The sequence below is a fragment of the Manis pentadactyla genome, chromosome 8, assembly GCF_030020395.1.
Source record: "Manis pentadactyla isolate mManPen7 chromosome 8, mManPen7.hap1, whole genome shotgun sequence".
In the NCBI taxonomy this organism is placed as follows: domain Eukaryota; kingdom Metazoa; phylum Chordata; class Mammalia; order Pholidota; family Manidae; genus Manis; species Manis pentadactyla.
Genome location: NC_080026.1, coordinates 89,769,997 through 89,789,935, shown reverse-complemented (window position 1 = coordinate 89,789,935; position 19,939 = coordinate 89,769,997). Strand labels below are relative to the sequence as shown.

The 19,939-nt window shown below is 32.9% G+C and overlaps 1 protein-coding gene across 6 annotated transcripts in view; it reads left to right on the top strand.

Annotated features, from left to right (window-relative positions):
- The window catches only part of HERC4 (HECT and RLD domain containing E3 ubiquitin protein ligase 4), a 134,761-nt gene that overhangs the window by 49,641 nt on the left and 65,181 nt on the right, over nt 1-19,939 (top strand). For all 6 annotated transcript variants that reach the window (XM_036923945.2, XM_036923942.2, XM_036923943.2 and 3 more), the window contains 4 exons: nt 1,560-1,781; nt 2,834-2,925; nt 11,243-11,373; nt 16,886-17,046. In XM_036923945.2, the coding sequence (XP_036779840.1) occupies nt 1,560-1,781; nt 2,834-2,925; nt 11,243-11,373; nt 16,886-17,046 (606 nt within the window). The remainder of the gene's footprint in view (nt 1-1,559; nt 1,782-2,833; nt 2,926-11,242; nt 11,374-16,885; nt 17,047-19,939) is intronic.

Sequence of the window (19,939 nt, the reverse complement as noted above, 5' to 3'; positions counted from 1 at the left end):
TAGAAATGAAACTGACTTTTGTGTCTGTTTTTCAGTGTGCTAAACACTATTCCTACATAGCTGGGGAATGTTATAACTTGCCCAGTCTCATTTGATCTCACATGTAATCATCTTATGAATAAAAACAGAAGAAAGCTAAGCATCCTATTAGCTTGTTGCCTTCCTTTCTTATTCATTTAACTTCATATGCCAGCCAAGGATTATAACAGGGATTAGTTTGTTTTTTACCAATTTAAAAAATAAGTTCCAGTGGCTTTATTATTACTATTATTATATTTCAAATTAATTAAATGTCTAATGAGACACACACTGTGAATAAAGGATGAGGCTACAGCTGTACAGAATATAGATAAAAAGGACTGTAAAGAAAAAAGCTTAGGATATTTAGAACATATAATAGGGGGCTGAACTTAATGTGGGAGGTCAGGGAAGGCTTCCTGTTGGGAGAGAGTAGAAGTGAACAAAGATGAGGGGAGGGTTTAGGCAGAGGAATAGCAAGTATGTGAGAAATGGGCATTGGAGAATATAAAGGAGGGTGAGTATGGCTACAATATAGTGAGGGAAGAGACTGACAGGAAGTGATCTTGGAAACATAAGTGAAACATACAAAGCCTTATAGGCCTTGTTGAAAGCATTTATCCCAAGAGCAATGAGATGGCGCTGACATTTTTTTCAGGTGAGCGTCATTATCAAATCTGCATTTTTATAGTATTTCTGTATATGTATACAAATGTCTGCTAGTATATGCATAGAATGTTTTTGAACGTACATAATCTGTATCTAGTAAGAGTGGTTGTTGCTTGGGAGAGGAAATGGAAATCTAATTTTGAAGGGAACTTTATTTAAGTGTGTAATTTTTTTATAGCATTAATTTAAAAAAATCAGTTATTAGTGTGTTGGGTGTTTAATGCTATTTATTTAATAAAAATAAATTAGAAGATGACTTAAGTAGTGTGATGATAGATGAAAGATTGATACCAGTCTGTGTATAAAGTAAGCGAGGAGACGAGTATTAAGGATGACTCCCTGTGTTTATGATTTGTGCTACTGAGTCAGTCATGATGTTATTTACTGAGGTGGGGAACACTGGGAAGAGGTCCAGTTATGGGAGATTGGGTGGGAGTCATCCAAGTGTAGCTGTCATGTAAACAATTGGATATATGGGTTTATTGCTCAGAAAAAAGGTGTGGGCTAGTGATAAAATCTTGAATGTGATTAGCATTTCATTGGTAACGAAAGTCTTAAGCTTGCATGAGTGCCTCTTGGGAGAAATCATAGAAGAATATTAAAAGAAAGACAGTCCTTTCTTAAGGAGCATAAGGGAATGAGATTACTCACAGTTATGTGACTTACCCATTCATCAAAATCAGTCAAACTTAAAATGTACTAATAACAGATTATTCTAGGTAGTATTATGTTTTCATATAAGTAATAAATTTAATAAAGAGGAATGTGTATTTCCATCTGATGAGAGGAAGAATGTCCCAAAATAACTGATCTTCAGATGAAATTTTCTGTGTATGAGAAAAACAGTTAATTTCATGATTTTTGTTTTACAGCAAGTGAAGTCTTCTGTTGGGGACAGAATAAATATGGCCAATTGGGTTTAGGCATTGACTGTAAAAAGCAAGCTTCACCACAGCTGATTAAGTCTTTGCTTGGAATCCCTTTCATGCAAGTTGCAGCGGGAGGAGCCCATAGTTTTGTCCTCACCCTTTCTGGAGCTATCTTTGGATGGGGACGCAACAAATTTGGTCAACTAGGTCTTAATGATGAAAATGGTAGGTTCGCATTATTCATAGATGAGTATAGTTTTAAAAGGAGATGGTCTGTGATTCTTAATGTCAGAGGGAAATATACTCAAGTCTTTAATGATATGGAAGTTGGGATGAGAGATTTATTTAAAAATTCCATTTGATAATTTTAAAGGATGGTGGGAAGGCCAAAAATACCATCTTATCATAAAATAAACTATAGAAAGTATATCTGGACAAAAATGTTTGTTGTTGGGTGTTCATTAGAAGAAAGTTGAATAACATTACTTCAAATTGGTAACCACATTATGGGCCACCATTGATGGAAAGATTGTTCTGGGAACTAATGTGAAGGGTTGGTCTATTTGAGTTTTTCAAGAAAATATGTAAATAATCTGAGTCATTAATCGTTAGTTTGGGCTTCACTTCTAACACTGATGCTAGCATCTTCAAAATAAACAGTTTGAATTTTAAAAAATTAAGACTGCTTGAAACAAGTTGGGATGTTGGAACTAATTTTTCATAACTATATTAGGTTGAATTCCAGTATTTGAAATAAAAAAACTGCTTTCATAAAGTTCAACATAATTACAATTATTTCAGTGGACAGAAGTGAGCTGTTAATGATAAGCAAATAATACTCCCAGAAAGAATTTAAAAATATTTGTTTTACATAAGAAAAATACATTAGATTAGGACCTTATATCTCTTAGTATAATTTTAAAACTTTTAAGTAAGATCCTGTGAGCATAATTATCCTGAGGTGAATATACAACTGAATATTAGAAGTAGTTGAATAACTCTGCACAGAACTCAGCAATCAAGGAATTTCCGATTGGTGTTTAGGCAGTTTACAACTTAACTCTTTTTAAATCCCTCCTTTATCACAGTAGCATGGATAGATGAGTGGACAGGCCAGGGAACCCAATTTAGTAGGCTTGTACTACAAAATAATTGAATCATGGTTAAAATTATTTAGTTATCACTGTTCACTGAGCTTGGGAGGCTGTAGAGGAAACACATTTTAGAAGAGTTTTAATTTAAAAAATACTGTTAACGTCTCTTCTTGGACTTTTCAGATAGGTATGTTCCTAATTTACTAAAGTCATTAAGAACTCAGAAAATAGTTTATATTTGTTGTGGAGAAGATCACACTGCTGCACTAACCAAGGTATTGTATTCCTATAAAATATCTTTATTATTACTCATGGTGGTTATTTCATAATTAATGAATGTTTTCATGATATTTATATTAAAACCTCAGTGTTATTGATGTCTAAAAAATAATTCATCTTGGAAAAAAGACGACTTAGATTATTCTCAAAAAACCATTTAATTTTCAGTTTAGTTTTGTTATGAAATGTGAATTGTGATGTTATATGTGATGATAACAATATTGTTTAGTTTCTGGCTTCATGTGAAATACTGCTTAAATAATATTTTAAATGAAAAAATTGCCTTTTGGTTTGTCAGTCTTGCCATGCTGTGTGTATCAATCCTGTTTATATCTCAAAACTCTGCCTAGTTTTAATTTAGCTCCCATTTGACCTATAAATATAGTATAACAAGTAATAGAAGAGAATGAATCCCTCAGTTATCTATAGGTCAAGTATTATACAAACATTTATAATGAGCTTTCATCACAATCTTGTTAATGTCTTTAACTTTGACTTTTCAATTTCTTGTGTGTGTGTCAGTTTAGTATCAGTACTACATAGTTCTCTAGTGATTTAGAAGTAAAATGAAAGTTAAAACGTTCACTTTTGCCAGGAGTATTATTTATTATAGTCATGTTAACATAAAGAAACAAGTTTTCATTGGCTAAATTAAAAGTTGATGTTTTTGCTTATTTTTCTTCATCCTGCATAGTAGATAAAATTGGCAAGAAAAAATTAACTTGTAATCAGACTTTATAAAATTCTGCATACTTATTCCCAGACTGGGAATTTTAGGAATATAACAGTCATTCTCAATCTGTCAAATAGTGTACTCAAGGTCCTTTTAAAAATATAGTGACCAATTATAAAAGTTAATTAAAAAATGTATATTATTTATCTTTTAGTAAAGAAATTTTAATATATCTGCTGATTTTATTGCCATATTTTACTGATTTTTATCATTCAAATTATAAATTTAATCATTAAAGTCTATTAAATCACGTTGGCAAGTTATGAATGTTTTAATCATTCTTTTTAGTCAGGGATATTTAGAAATAAGGCTGTGTTGAGATAATAGTAAAACATTTTGATAGTGTCATTCCTTAAGGTTTACTTTGTGGTATAAAGACTCAGTCATTAATTTGAATATTAATGCTTTTCAAGTTCAGCCTTTCAAATGACCACTCATCTTACTTTCCCAGGATGTGTAACTATTTGTATGATTTGAGGGTTTTTTCAATGCTAATCTTACATATTCCTATCTCAATTCCGTAGCTGGTGATATTTGTTCATGTATATTATGTATATTAATTTTTTATGTATATTAATTTTTAACAAATTCAGGTATTTTAAATATTCCAAAAGTACAATATTTTATTTTCTCCTGATTTAAGTTATAGTTCCATATCCGTGTATCTTTTGCTTATCTGGAAGAATTTCTTAAATTAATTCAGATTGTTTTATGAAGTAGTTTCCTTGTACAAAACTACATTTGGAAAACAACATTAGGAAAATATTTAAACAGACTTTTAAAGACAGAATAAATGGAAAGACATTTAAGTTAATGGATGTGAAGACAACACAATGAGGATGCCAAATTTTTTCAAGTAGGTTTACAAATTTATTATAAATCACATATACATTTGCCTTTTAACTTAGTAATCCCACTTATATGAATCTATCTCAAAGATATGAAATTAATGCACTAAGGCATTTATTTTAATAGCAAAAGAATGGAAGAAATAAAAATTTCATCAGTAGTAGTCCAGTTGAATAAACTGTGGTAACTCCATGCACATTACCTGTAAAACAGAATGAGAAAGATCTCTGTATTATGCTGTGAAATAATCTTTGGAATATGATGTTAAGGAAAAAAATGGAATGTATAAAAATAGTTGCCTGTTGTGTAAGAAGGGGTAAAATGTGAACAAATTTCATGTTGTTTATACTTATAAAAAATTAATAGCTAGATCAAATATACCTTGCCTTACAATTTTGATTTTGGAACCTAGAAACTTTTATACATAATTAAAAAGCAAATTTATATATGAATTTTTAAGCAGTTCTTAAAAACTGAAAAACATAACTAATAGCACAATTACAGAAAAATTTCTTTTAAGTCATTTTAAAATACACTTTTTGTTATTTATCGCTAGTGGGAAATAGCCTAAGAATAAGTTGTACTCACAAAGAAATATTAAAATTCATTCTGTAGACTTCTTGTTAGTAAAATTGATAGTAGTATTTTAAGTGTAGAGCATGCAGAGTGAGATAAAGCAAAGAAGTACTTATTTTGCTGTCATTAGAAACTGATTTTCACCTTAAGAGAAAAGTTATAAAACAGTAGGAATTATATTAAAACATCATCTTTACTTTGAATCACAAGGATCAGTATGAACTCCTATTTTTCTCCTTCTCAAAATACTTCTGTTTTTCACCATGACCACTGAGGTTCTAGAAGTATTAACCATGTACAATACAGAAACAATGAATATCCCTTGATTGTTGTAGACTCTATAACCAGGCCTTCTTAGAGAAGAGTATGATCTCATCTGGGACAAAAATATATATATGGATAGCCTAGGGAATTTTGTGTTAGAAAAAAACAAAGACTGCTAAGGTCATGTCAGAAGGACAGCTTGAAGGCACTTTCACTTGTTAGCAGAAAGAAACAATTACTGAAATAATTGGAAATACATCATATATAGTAATCTATGACTTCATAATGGTACCCAAATTAATACAAAGTGAATTCCAGTGCTTATCTTTGGAGGTTGCTGGGACAACTTTTTGGCAAAGAGTTAGTAAATGAGAAAGAAGCATTTCTACTGCCTTTTATTTGCAAACTATATTTCAGAGTAACAACATCTGATGCATTGAGTTTTCTGTAGAAAATTCCAGCTAATAAATTTAGATGAAATAAGATTATAAAATCTCCCATTTTATACTCCCCAAGGAAATAACAGATCAAGGCAAAGATGAACAACATTAAGTTTAATGGGATTAGGCTGAAACATGTTGAGTCACTTACTTAATATTACCAACCAGACATATGCTTTCTGACATGATATAATAATCAGGAGAATTTAAATATGGCCTCAGTATTAGATGATATTAAGAAATTAATATTAAAGAGTTTAGTTCAAGAGGATAACAACTGTAACTGTGCACCCAACATAGGAGCACCTAAATAAAGCAAATATTAATTGGTCTGAAGGCAAAAATACAGCATAAAAATATAGGCATACCTCAGAGATAATGTGGGTTTGGTTCCTAACCACTGCAATAAAGTGAATATTGCATTAAAGCAAGTCATATGAATTTTTTGGTTTCCTAATTCATATAAAAGATATGTTTACATTATCCTGCAGTTGAATAAGTATGCAATAGGATTATGTCTAAAAAACTACCTTAGTTAAATGCTTTATTGCTGAAAAATGCTAACCATCATCTGAGCTTTCAGTGAGTTATAATCACTGACCACAGATAACCATAACAAATATAATAATAATGAAAATGCTTGAAATATTGAGAGAATTACCAAAATGTGATACAGAGGCATGAAGTAAGCAAATGCTGTTGGAATAGGGTGCTGGCAGACTTGATGAACACAGGGTTGCCACAACCTTTAATTGTATCTGCAAAGCTCAATAAAATGAGGTATGCCTATGGGAGGGGACTTTAGTACCCTGCTTTCAACAACAGGTAGACCATCCAGGCAGGAAATTAGTAAGGAACTATATTAGACTTAACACTTCACTACAGGCTAACATACAGACATTCCATATAACAGCAGCAGAGTACACACTCACACAGTGGGACATTGCACAGGAGGGGTTGTATGTAAGTCACAAAACAAGTCTTAACAAATTTAAGAAGACTGAAATAGTTCAAATATCTTTTCCAGTCACAATGGTTTGAAACTAGGAATCAGTAACAAGAGGAAAGCTGGAAAATTCACAGATTTGTGGAAATTTAAAAGTACACTTCTAAACATTAACGGATCAAAGAAGAAACAAAAGGGAAAATGAGACAAATGAATATGGAAGCACAACATGCTAAAACTTGTGGGATGCAGCAAAAGCAGCTCTAAGAAGTTTATAAATATCTGTATTAAGAAAACGCTCTCAAAGAGCCCAACTCTAAACCTCAAGGGAACTGAATAAAAAGCCCAAAGTTAGCAGAAGGAAGGAAATAATGACTAAAGCAGAAATAAAATACAGACAAGAAAAAAATTAGATAATATCAATAAAATAAAAACAATTTTTATGAAAAGATTAAAAAATGAATTTTTTTTTAGCTGGACCAAAACTCAATATCAGAGATGAAAGAGAAGACATTACAGTTGATACTGCACATGTAAAAAGGAACATAAGGGACTTCCATGAACAATTGTATACCAGCAGATTGGATAACCTAGATGAAATGGATGAATTCCTAGAAACATACAAACTACCAAGACTGAATCATGAAGAAACAGAAAATCAGAAGATATTTAACTAGTAAGGAGATTGAATCAGTAATCAAACATCTCCCAACAAAGAAAATCCCAGGACTAGTGACTTCACTGATAAAAAACGCCATTCCATCTCAAACTCTTCCAAAAAATACGGAAAACTTCCAAGTACATTTTACAAGGCCAGCGTTACTCCTGATACCAAAGACAATACAAGAAAATAAAATTTCAGGCCAATATTCCTAATGAACACAGATTAGAACTCCTCAACAAAATACTAGCAAACCAAATTCAAAAGCATGTTAAAATGATCATATACCATAATCAAGTGGGATGTATCTCTGAGATGCAAAGATGGTTCAGCATGTAGAAATCAATGAATGTTATATACCACTTTAACATAATAGAGGATAAAAATCATGATCTCAGTAGATGCAGGAAAAGCACTTGGCAAATTTCAACATACTTTAATGGTAACAATTCTCAACAAATTAGGTATAAAACCCCAGCATAATAAAAGCCAGTGTGACAGGTACACAGCTAACATCATACTCAGTGGTGAAAAGCTAAGAGCTTTTCCTTTAAGATCAAGAATGAGACAAGGATGCCTACTCTTACCATTTCTATTGAGGATAGTACTGGAAGTCCTAGCCAGATAAATTAAGGAAAATGAAAACCATCCAATGTGAAAGGAAGAAGTGAAATGGTCTGTTTGCCGATGACATTATTTATATAGAAAATCGTAGACTCCACCAGAAAAAAAAGTTTGTACTAATAACACCAATTCAGGAAAGTTGCAGGATACAAAATCAACATTCAGTTGTGTTGCTATGCAGTAAGAACAAATCTGAAAAAAAGCAATCCCATTTACAATAGCACCAATCCTGTTTACAATGAAATACTTGGAAATAGATTTAACCAAGGAGGTGAAAGACCTATAGACTGAAAATTATATGAGATCAGTGAAATAAGTTGAAGACACAAATGAATGGAAAGATACCGTAGATTGGAAGAATATTGTACATTGATATTATTCAAGTGATCTACAAATTGAGTGCAATTCCTATCAAAATATTCCAATAGCATTTTTGGCAGAAATAGAACAGACCACCCTGAAATTCAAATGGAACCATAAAAGATCCAGAATAGCTAAAACAATTTGAGAAAGAACTACAAAGCTTGAGGCATCACTCTTCCTCGTATCAAACTATATCACGAAGCTTACAGTAACAAAACAATAAAACAAAAAGACACACAGACCAATCAGAGAATATACCCACACATGTGCAGTCAGTTAATTGACAAGTTGCCAAGAGCACACTGTAGGAAAGAACAGTCCCTTCAATAAATGGTGCTGGTAAAACTGGGTGTCCACTTGCAAAAGAATGACACTGGACCCCTATCACGCACCACACACAGACTGTAACTCAAAATGGATTAAAGACGTAAATGTAAGATCTGAAACTGTAAAACTCCTAGAGGAAAACATGGGGGGAACCTCCTTGATATTAGTCCTTGTAATCAATTTTTGGAAAAGCAGGGGCAACAAAAACAAAAATAACTGAAACTACAGTGAACTAAAAAAAAAAATGCATAGCAAAGGAGACAGTCAAAAAAATGAAAAGGCAGCCTGTAGATGGAAGGAAATATTTTTAAGAAATAATTTAAAAATAGGTGAAGGACCTGGATAGAGATTTTTCCAAAGATACGCAAATGGCCAAAAAGTACATGAAAAGGTGCTCAATATCAGCATCACTCATCAGGGAAATGCAAATTTAAACCATCACCTTACAGCTGTTAGAGTGGCTGTTATCAAAACAACAAAGGACAAATATTGGTGAGGATATGGAGAAAAGAGGAATACTGTACACTGCTGGTGGAAATGTAAATTGGTATAAATGGAAAACAGTATGGAGATTCCTCAAAAAATTACAAAAGAACTAAAATGACAACAATCCCACTTTGAGCTATACATGTGAAGGAAATGAAAATAAGATCTCAAAGAGGTAACTGCATTTGTATGTTCATTGCAGCATTGTTCCTAACCGCCAAGATACAGAAATTAAGTGTCCATCAACAGATGAACAGATAAAAAACTGTGATACATAAATGTAAATATATGTGTGTATACATGCACACATGCAGTAGAATATAATTGAGCCACAAAAAAGGGAAATTCTTCTGTTTGCAAGAGCAGAGATGAAACTGGAGGCCATTTTGCTAAGTGTAAGAAGCCAGACAAAGACAAGTACTGTATAGTGTCAATTATATATGGAATCTTAAAAAAAAAAAAAAGTCGAATTCATAGAGTAAAATGATGACAGCCAGGGCCTGGCACTGGGATAAATGGGGAGGTGAGAGTCAAAGATACACATTTTCTGTTAAAAGATGAATAAGCTTTAAAGATCTGACTTAGTATGGTGACTGTAGTTAACAACTGTTACGTGTACTTGATATTTGCTATGAGAGATCTGAAATATTTGCATCCCTCCCCCAGAAAAGTATGTGATAGATGTGTTAATTAACTTCACTGTGGTATTTCATAATGTATACCTATGTCAAATCATGTTAGTTAACTTTAAATATATATTTTATGTCAATTATACCTAAGTGAAACTGGAAAATACCAACGTCAAAAACCGTAAGAAATAAAAACTAACACTTGTGCTATTTACATCAAAAAAGGAAATATTAGTTTCACAAAAGGATGGTAATTGCATTACAACTTTTATCTGTTAGGTGTCTGCTATTGAAGATAACATGTACATTTATAGTGAAATGACTTGATGACCACAACTTGCTTTTAAGTACTCCAGTACTTTTTTTTTTGCCTTAAAGTACCCTGAAAAGGAGAAGTGAGAGGACATCAGTGAAAAAGATTATCTAACTTGTACTGGTTGTTGAAACTGAATGATGGTTATATGATCATTTCTATTTACATGTATAATTTACATATATTTATGATTTATTTATATAGTCTTGTATATTTGAAATTTTCCATTGTAGAAAGTTTCAAAGAGAAAAATCAGTTTCTTTACATAGCAATATATATACTTACGCTATTAAATGAAGGGGCAGGGTATAGAGTTGTATATATAGCTGAAACTCTGAAGAAAAAATGGAATTGAAAAATAGTTGTGCTTATGATAGGCTGTTATTGTGAATTACTTTTTAATATATATTTTTATGTCTTTCACTTCTAATCCAGTTAAGTATTTTTATAATAAAAATTTTAAAGACCATCTGTATTGTAGCAAGTGTATGCTACATTTTTGCACTCTATTTGCATATACTATTTTTTCAGAGCTTTTATGTTAAAAGTATAACTAGTTTGAAAACTGAAGTTGATACCATTTTTAATATGAAATTTTGTAATTGTATACTTAGGATTTCACAAGATAAATAATGATGAAAAGCAATGTAAAATATAATTATTAGTATCTTTTTAATGACTTCACCTTATATCTTATAATGATGAGAATGTAATTAAATACTTTGAAAGTATGTGAAAATATAGGCTAATATTTTCATTGTATGAGAATTACTGATACACTGTGACCTTGTTACCACTTGGTATTGTCACACTTAAAATTTTTTGCTAATCTCTTGGATAATAGTGTTATTTAATCATGGTTTTTATTTGCATTTCCGTAATTTGCTAGGAATTGCATTGAATCTGTAGATACTGGGAAGTATTGACATTTTAGCAATATTAAATCTTCTTAGTTTTTAAGACATTTTACCTTGAAAAGTTAGCTATCTTTTAAATTGTGGAGACAATAGAAGAGAAAAATCAAGTCTGTATTAAAGATTAACTTACTTTCCTGAAGATTATTTTATAAGACCATCTAATAAAAGGTTTTATCTTTTTTTAGGAAGGTGGAGTGTTTACTTTTGGAGCTGGAGGGTATGGCCAGTTGGGTCATAACTCTACCAGTCATGAAATAAACCCAAGGAAAGTTTTTGAACTTATGGGAAGCATTGTCACTCAGATTGCTTGTGGAAGGTAAGCTGTTAGATAAAAGAGTATTGTGGTCTATATAACACAATTATGTAGAGGTTTTTTTTTTTTTTAACATCCCTTATGCCATGAATTCATATGAAATGGGTCCCAGCAGCTCAACTTTCTTTGACATCGTTCTCACAAAGTGTTTCTATGGGTGGAGGAGGCTGGCACTTCAGTTGAACCCAAGAACTTTTCTCTAGCTTTCTTTCTGTTATCATTCACGTTTCAGGAAATTATCTCAGCTCTTAGTCTTAACATGCTCAGTAGATACATTTATTCTCTTAGCAAGAAGAATCTTGCCTTTAAGTTATTTGTTTACAACAATGCCAATAGCATGCTGGGTAACATTGTAAAGTCTTCCAATTTTGCCATGATAACATTTGTGGGTGTTCTTTTTTGAACAAGGAGCCAGTTCCTTGATGTCTGCAATATCACCTTTATTGTAGATTTGCATGTATGTGGGCAAAGGAACAACTCCATGTTTTCTAAAAGGCCAGAGAACATATTATGGGTGCCATTCCTCTTTCTCTTTGTATTGGTCATTTTTGCAAATTACTGGGAGATGGTAGTTCCAGGTGAAAGTAGAGATTTTTTAAAATGAATTGTTTAGATTACTTAATCTAGTAACCGAAGATAAAAAAATTATCCCCTAAATGCCTCATTTGCTGCTGAGGAGTCATAGCAAAAGGGAAACATCTTTTATAGTGATTATTTTACCTTTTCTCTATTCAAAACTAATGTATCTGGGGCAAAATATTAATAACGTATATGTAATAGTCATTTTATATCACATACTTGAAGGGAAACTATAGACCATCTTTTTTTTCTTTACCACCGTTTTTTAAATTTAAAGAACCAGGAAATTGACCGGTTAGTTAATTATATAACACATAAGCTTAGTTAGTGGTTAAAATTGAATTGAAATACTGATTTTCTGATTGCTAGTTCTTGGGAGTAAATAGAAGAATCAGCTTTGAAATTGAGCTTCCCCTTTGGTGGATCAAATTAGGTAGATTCCCAAGAAGCAAAATATACTTTGCCCACCTTACCTCAGTTCTGACACTTAGCTTAATTTTTTTCCACTTACTATGTATCCTTATACATTATAGTTTTGCCAGTTGTTAACTTCAGGTACATGGAATCAGACTGCAGGTAGCCTTTGGTGACTTTTTTTTTGGTTACATCATGCTTGTGTGATTATCCATATGTGTGTAGCTGTGGTTCTCCATCATTAGGTCTCATTGCTGTATTTTATTCAGTTATGTGGATATATAATTACTTACTCATCCTACTACTGATGGAAATTTGGGTACTTTCAGTTTTTGGCAGTTATAAATAATGTTGCTTTGAACAGTTATTATATGACATACATAAATCTTCATGTATCTAAGGTATATATACCTAGAATGGGATTGTTGGGTCATTGCAGATAGTTAACTTGAATTTTGCAGGTTGATGTCACCTTACTTACCAGAAAAGTTATACATATATATATATATATAGTGTGTGTGTGTATATATATATATATATATATATTTTTTTTTTTTCATTGCCATTTGCATTGTATGAGAATTACTGGTACACTGTGACTTTGTTACCACTTGGTATTGTCACACTTTAAAATTTTTGCTAATCTCTTGGATAATAGTGTTATTTAATCATGGTTTTTATTTGCATTTCCATAATTTGCTAGGGATTGCATTGAATCTGTAGATACTGGGAAGTATTGACATTTTAGCAATATTAAGTCTTCTAATCCTTGAGCATGGGGATGTCTTTCCATTTATTTATGCCTTTCATTTCTTTAAATAATGTTTTGTAGTTTTCGTTGTATGTCTTCTATCTTTTTGTTTAAGTTAATTCTTAAATATTTTATTATCTTTGATACTGTTGTAAATGGCATTGTTTTCTTAATGTCTCTGGATTGTTCATTATTAGTGTATATAAATATAACTGATTTTTGCATGTTAATTTTGTATCCTGCTTTGGTGAACTTTTTTTATTAGTGCTAATAGTTTTTTTGTGAAATTTTTAGTGCTTTCTACATATAAGAGCATATCAACTGTATACAGAGATAATTGTACTTTTTCCTTTCCAATTTAGATGCTCTTTATTTCTTTTTTTTATTTAATTAAGGTATCATTGATATACACTCTTATGAAGGTTTCACAGAAAAAACAATGTGGTTATTACATTCACCCTTATTATTGAGTTCTGCCCCCCATGCCCCATTGCTGTCACTGTCCATCAGTGTAGTAAGATGCCACAGAGTCCCTTTTTGTCTTCTCTGAGCTACACAGTCTTCCCTGTGTTTATTTCTTTTTCTTGCCTAATTTCCCTGTCTAGAACTTCCAGTATTATGTTTAACAGAATTGGTCAGAGTAGGAAACCTTGCCTTGTTCTTGATCTTAGAGGAAAAGCTTTCTGTCTTCTACCATTTAGTATGATGTTCACTGTGGGTTTTTCATATGTAACTTTCCTTTTGTTGAAATAGTTTACCTCTATTCCTAGTTTTTGAGTGTTTTTATCATGAAAGGGTGTTGAATTTTGTCTTTTCTTTCTGCATCTGTTGAGGTGATCATGTGGGTTTCTTTCCTTCTTTCTGTTAATGTATATTGCATTGATTGATTTGCATGTGTTGAATCATCCTTGCATTACAGAAATAAATCCCACTTGGGTATGCTGTATAGTTCTTTTACTGTGCTTCGAATTCTGTTTGCTAGAGTCCTATTAAGAATTCTTTTTATCAGAATTTTGGGATAAATGGTCTGTAGTTTTGTTTTCTTGTAGTGTCCTTGCCTGGCTTTTGTTATACATAAATATGTATTCCCTAAAGTTTAGAGTTCATCTTTTCTTGTTTATCCACTTCATGCATAATTCATTGAAGACTGTAAAGCAATATTTTTACATCATTTTTTTCAGGTGAAATATTTTACCAGTCCCTTGTGAAATATCACAGATTGTTTAATGGTACCAATTTTGAAATTCTTAACAGGTGAAAATGTGCATGATTTAACATGTTATTCTTAGCCTTGTAAACTCAATGCTTTCCAGAAGTTTTATTTAACTATTGGGTTGAGGAGAAATTTTTTAGATATTGATTGAGACATAAGTACTTAGGTACAGAAGGAATATTGGTAGGTATCTGGATTTTAACAAACCAGTATTACAGTAATTTTCAAACTATTGATATGTTCCTTTGAGATGTCAGAATGGCTGTTTCCTGAAGGAGTCAGACTAATCAGTATTAAACCCTTCTTCAACCAGAGCAGTTTGTCTGTTTTAGGATTCCATTTAACTATTCCTTTGTTAAAAAAAAATCTTCTGGTTAAAATATTTTGACCTTGTCTCATCGGACTCTGAGGTAAGGTGGTTGGCATCTTAGTTTTCTAGAAATACAAGAGACTAGGTAACTTGAAAACGCTTTTGAGTCAAAACATCTTTTAAATAGCATAAATTCATTTGCCAAGAGGTAAAAAGTAGAACCAAAAGAAATCTGAAAACCGTATCTGTTAGTTTCAACTGACTTAGGAGCAATCCTGAAAGAATATGCCAATGTAGGCAATATATTAATTAGAGTATATTGCTGAGCAAACTACCCCAGGACTTAATGGCTTATAACAGTTTTTATTTAGCTAATAATTGTGTAGTTTGGTAATTTAGGCTGGGCTTAGTTGGGCAGGTCTCATCTTAGCTGGATTCATGTTGATGAACTGAAGATCTGGCTAGAGGCTGGTTAGTCTAGGGTGGCCTTAGCTGGGACTGCTTGTCTCTGCTTCAGATTTTATATTCATCCTTCAACTGCTAATCCTAGATTATACTAATGATGCCAGAGCAGGGTTCCTAAAGAGACGGGGGCAAGAGTGTAAAGCCACTTGTGAGATATAAGCTCAGATCTGATACACTATCATTCCTGTTGCATTCTGTTCAAAGCAAGCCACAGGTCAGAGCCCAAATTTAAGATACAGAGAAATAGATTCCCTGTCTTGGTAGGAACAGCTGCAAGAGTCATATTGTAAGATTATGGGTATAGGGAGAGGAATAATTTTGGCCTATAATTTTGTTTATAAAAAATGGTTTTTTTGTAAACAATATATTGCACATGGCAAAGGGGTTTGGGACACGAGTCAAGACCTAAGAGCTGAGAGAAGCATACTGAGGCCTGAAAAACCATCTCTTCCAAATAAAATCACTGCAGGAAAAAAGTTCACAATGAAATATTATTCCCTTGATAGCATAAGGGCACTCTTCTCTCCTTGGCCTAATTTCTGGCTTGACTTTTCTGAGAATTTGTGATCAAGGAGCTATTTATTCTAAGGCAGGTTTGGGGCTTGTCAAAGTAGTCCTGGGTTGGTGTATACGTATTTCACAATTTATAAAGGGTTTTTAAGTGAAATAATAGGCTGGCATATTTGAAAAAAGGAGTTTCTAGAAATGGGATATAACATAGTCACTGAAATTTAAAATTTAGTGGAATAGTTAGAACGGATTGGACACACTGGTAAAGAAAAAAAGTAATGATTTGAAAATGAGATCCAGGGAAATTAATCACAAGAGGCATGGTTATAAAAGAGAGGTTAGGAGACTGATAGGATATATTGGAAAAGTACAACATTTATACTGTCAAGGAGAAGAGAATTGACTAAATGGGAGACAATATTTACAGAAGTAACACTTAAGAATCTGCCAAACTTGACTGAAACCATAAAACCTGAGATTGAGAACACAAGGCCTGAGCTAAATAAGCATCTTTAACTCATTAGTGGTTAAATGTTAGGTAGTGATACATCAGGGGGAGTTGGATAGGTTAACTGGTTAGTTGTTTTTCTTCACCTTCAGTTCTGTAGTTTCCTATTAGGTTGCTTCTACTCTGGAGTTCATGGGTGTGCATATATGGATCAGTTTCTCTAGAAGGAAGGAAACATTATTTTATGTTGTATTTATGTGTGTGTATATATATATATAAACACACTGCACATAATCACACATAGTAACATCTATTTATATACCAATTATATGTATATAACACACACACACACACACACACACACACACACACACCAATCTTCTGATTGGTACTGGACTACATGCCTAGTTTTTAAAACTTTTGAGTGGTGCCCAAATGGTGGACCCTCATAGACCATAGCTCTAGGCTAGGACCTGACAGGGAAGGGAGGAAGGGAACTTCCTTGGATAGCATAGTTAGATGTTACTTCTAGTCCTAAATTCATCTGCTATAAGGGATTCCAGTAAAAATCTGGGCCTTTTTAAATTTAGACATTTGTAGAAACTTTCTAGACCATGTTTATGCAGCCTGAGGTGTAATAAAATTATTCATTTAGTGTAAGGTTTTTAAAAAATACTTTGTATAGAACACCTTAGAGCCATAATGGTTTTATTGATTTATTTTTGAAGAGAAAAATTATATTGGTTAATATTTGCTGTGCTTTTTTAAATGTAAATTATTTGGAAGATAACATTAAGCCTAAGGTTTTCTATCATTTTACTCCAGGCAGCACACTTCTGCTTTTGTTCCTTCATCAGGACGAATTTATTCTTTTGGACTTGGTGGTAACGGGCAGCTAGGAACTGGTTCAACAAGCAACAGGAAAAGTCCTTTCACTGTGAAAGGAAATTGGTTCCCTTATAATGGGCAATGTCCACCAGTTATTGGTAAGTTCTCTTACATTAAACCTTTGCTATAAAATTGTGAAAATGTTGCTCTTAAATGATGAAATTTTCCATGTTTGAACTGAATGCATTCCAAGATACATTGTTTAATGAAAATAGCAAGATACAAAACAGTGTATATTGTTCTTTACAGTTTGTTTATATTTGCATAAGGAAACCTGTGGTAAAGTAATAGAAGTGCTTTTAGAGGGTTGGGCATGTGGGAACTGGGCAGTAGCTAGATATCAGTAGGAAGGAGTGTTGTTTATGTTTTGTTTTGTTTTTAATAGCAGTAAGGTGCAAAAATATCAAATTATGAACTGAACAATTTTTAAGTGTGCAATTTACTAGTGTTAAGTATATTCACATTGTTGTGCAAGCTGTTTCCCGAACTCTCTTCATCTTGCAAAGCTCTATTCATTAAACAACTCTCCATTCACTCCTCCTGCTAGCTGGCAACCACTGGTTTTTACGTTGCGTCTCTGTGAATTTCACTTGCATCTAAATACCATGCATATGTGGAATCATATGTTTGTCTTTTTGTGATTGACTTATTTCATAAACTTAGCATAGTGTTCTGAACATTGCACTGTCCATCATCCATGTTGTAGGATGTGTTGAGGTTTCCATCCTTTTTAAGATTGAATAATATTTTATTGTATGCATATGCCACATGATATTTATTCATCCATTGATGGACAATTGGATTGTTTCTACCATTTCACTATTGTGAATAATGCTGCTATAAATGTGGTTGTACAGATAAATCTGTCTTTGAGAACCTGCTTTCAGATCTTTTGGGTATATGTTGGACTTTAAAATTGTAAAAGAGTTTTCTATTTTTTTTTGAAATTTGAACCATATGAATATATCTCCTATTCAAAATACTAAAATTTTGAAATTTGCTTCTTATATCCTGACTGCTTTAGCCAAATCTGTAACTTGTTTATTTTTGTTTTCTTTCATTCTTTCAATGGATTTGATTATTTTTTCATTAACATTAATTTACTACTTCAAGAGTTTGAATATTCAAATGCTATCATTTCATTCACTTCTTTGACATGCTGCAACCAAGACATGCTTTTTTTTTGTTTTTTTTCTACATTCACAGAGCTCTATCTTTTTTTAAAATTATTTTGATATCGTTAATGTACAATTACTTGAACAATGTTATGGTTACTAGACTCCCCCTATTATCAAGTCCCCCCCACATACCCCATTACAGTCACTGTCCATCAGCGTAGTAAGAAGCTATAGAATCATTGCTTGTCTTCTCTGTATATACTGCCTTCCCCACAAGACATGCTTTTTTAACATGTATATCTCCCTTAGCTTCTTAAACTATTCCTTAGAATTGTTTTCTATTTTATTTTATTTTATTTTTTTTTGCTGTTAGACTTTATTTTATTTTTTTATAAAGGTATTATGATATACACTCTTATGACGGTTTCACATGAAAAAACAGTGTGGTTACTACATTCACCTATATTATCGTGTCGCCCCTATACCCCATTGCAGTCACTGCCCATCAGTATAGTAAAATGCCACAGAGTCACTATTTGCCTTCTCTGTGCCACACTGTCTTCCCCATGATCCACCCCCACACCATGTGTGCCAATCATAATACTCCTCAATCTCCTTCCCCCTCCTACACCACCAGCCCTGCCCCACCCCTCCCCTTTGGTAACCGCTAGTCCCTTCTTGTAGTCTGTGAGTCTGCTGCTGTTTTGTTCCTTCAGTTTTGCTTCTTTATTATACTCCACAAATAAGGGAAATCCTTTGGCACTTGTCTTTCACTGCCTGGCTTATTTCACTGAGCATAACATCCTCCAGCTCCATCCATGTTGCAAATTGCAGAATCTGTTTCTTTCTTACGGCTGAATAGTATTCCATTGTGTATATGTATCACATCATCTTTATCCATCCATCTGCTGATGGACACTTAGGTTGCGTCTTTATCTTGGCTATAGTGCTGCGATAAACATAGGGGCGCATATGTGTTTTTGAATCTGAGAAATTATATTCTTTGGGTAATTCCTAGGAGTGGAATGTCAGGTCAAATGGTATTTCTATTTTTAGTTTTTTGAGGAACCTCCATATTGCTTTCCACAATGGTTGAACTAGTTTACATTCCCACTACCAGTGTAGGAGGGTTCCCCTTTCTCTGCATCCTTGCCAGCATTTGTTGTTCTTAGTCTTTTTGATAATGGCCATCCTAACTGGTGTGAGGTGATATCTCATCATGGTTTTTATTTGCATTTCCCTGATAATTAGTAATTTGGAGCATCTTATCATATGCCTGTTGGCCATCTGAATTTCTTCTTTGGAGAATTGTCTGTTCATATCCTCTGCCCATTTTTTAATTGGGTTATTTGCTTTTTGGTTGTTGAGGCGTGTGAGTTCTTTATGTATTTTGTATATTAACCCCTTTTTGGATATGTCATTTACAATATATTCTTCCATACTGTAGGATGCCTCTTCTGCTGATGGTGTCCTTTGCCATACAGAAGGTTTTTAGTTTGATGTAGTCCCATTTGTTCATTTTTGCTTTTGTTTCCCTTTCTCGAGGAGATGAGTTCAGGAAAAAGTTGCTCATGTTTTTTTTCAGGAAATTTTTGCCTATGTTGTCTTCTAAGAGTTTTATGGTTTCATGACTTACATTCAGGTCTTTGATGCATTTCGAGTTTACTTCTGTGTATGGGGATAGACAATAATCCAGTTTCATTCTCTTGCAAGTAGCTGTCCAGTTTTACCAACACCAGTTGTTGAAGAGGCTTTCATTTCCCCATTGTATGTCCATAGCTCCTTTACCGTATATTAATTGACCATATATGGTTGGGTTTATATCTGGGCTCTCTAGTCTGTTCCATTGGTCTGTGGGTCTGTTCTTGTGCCC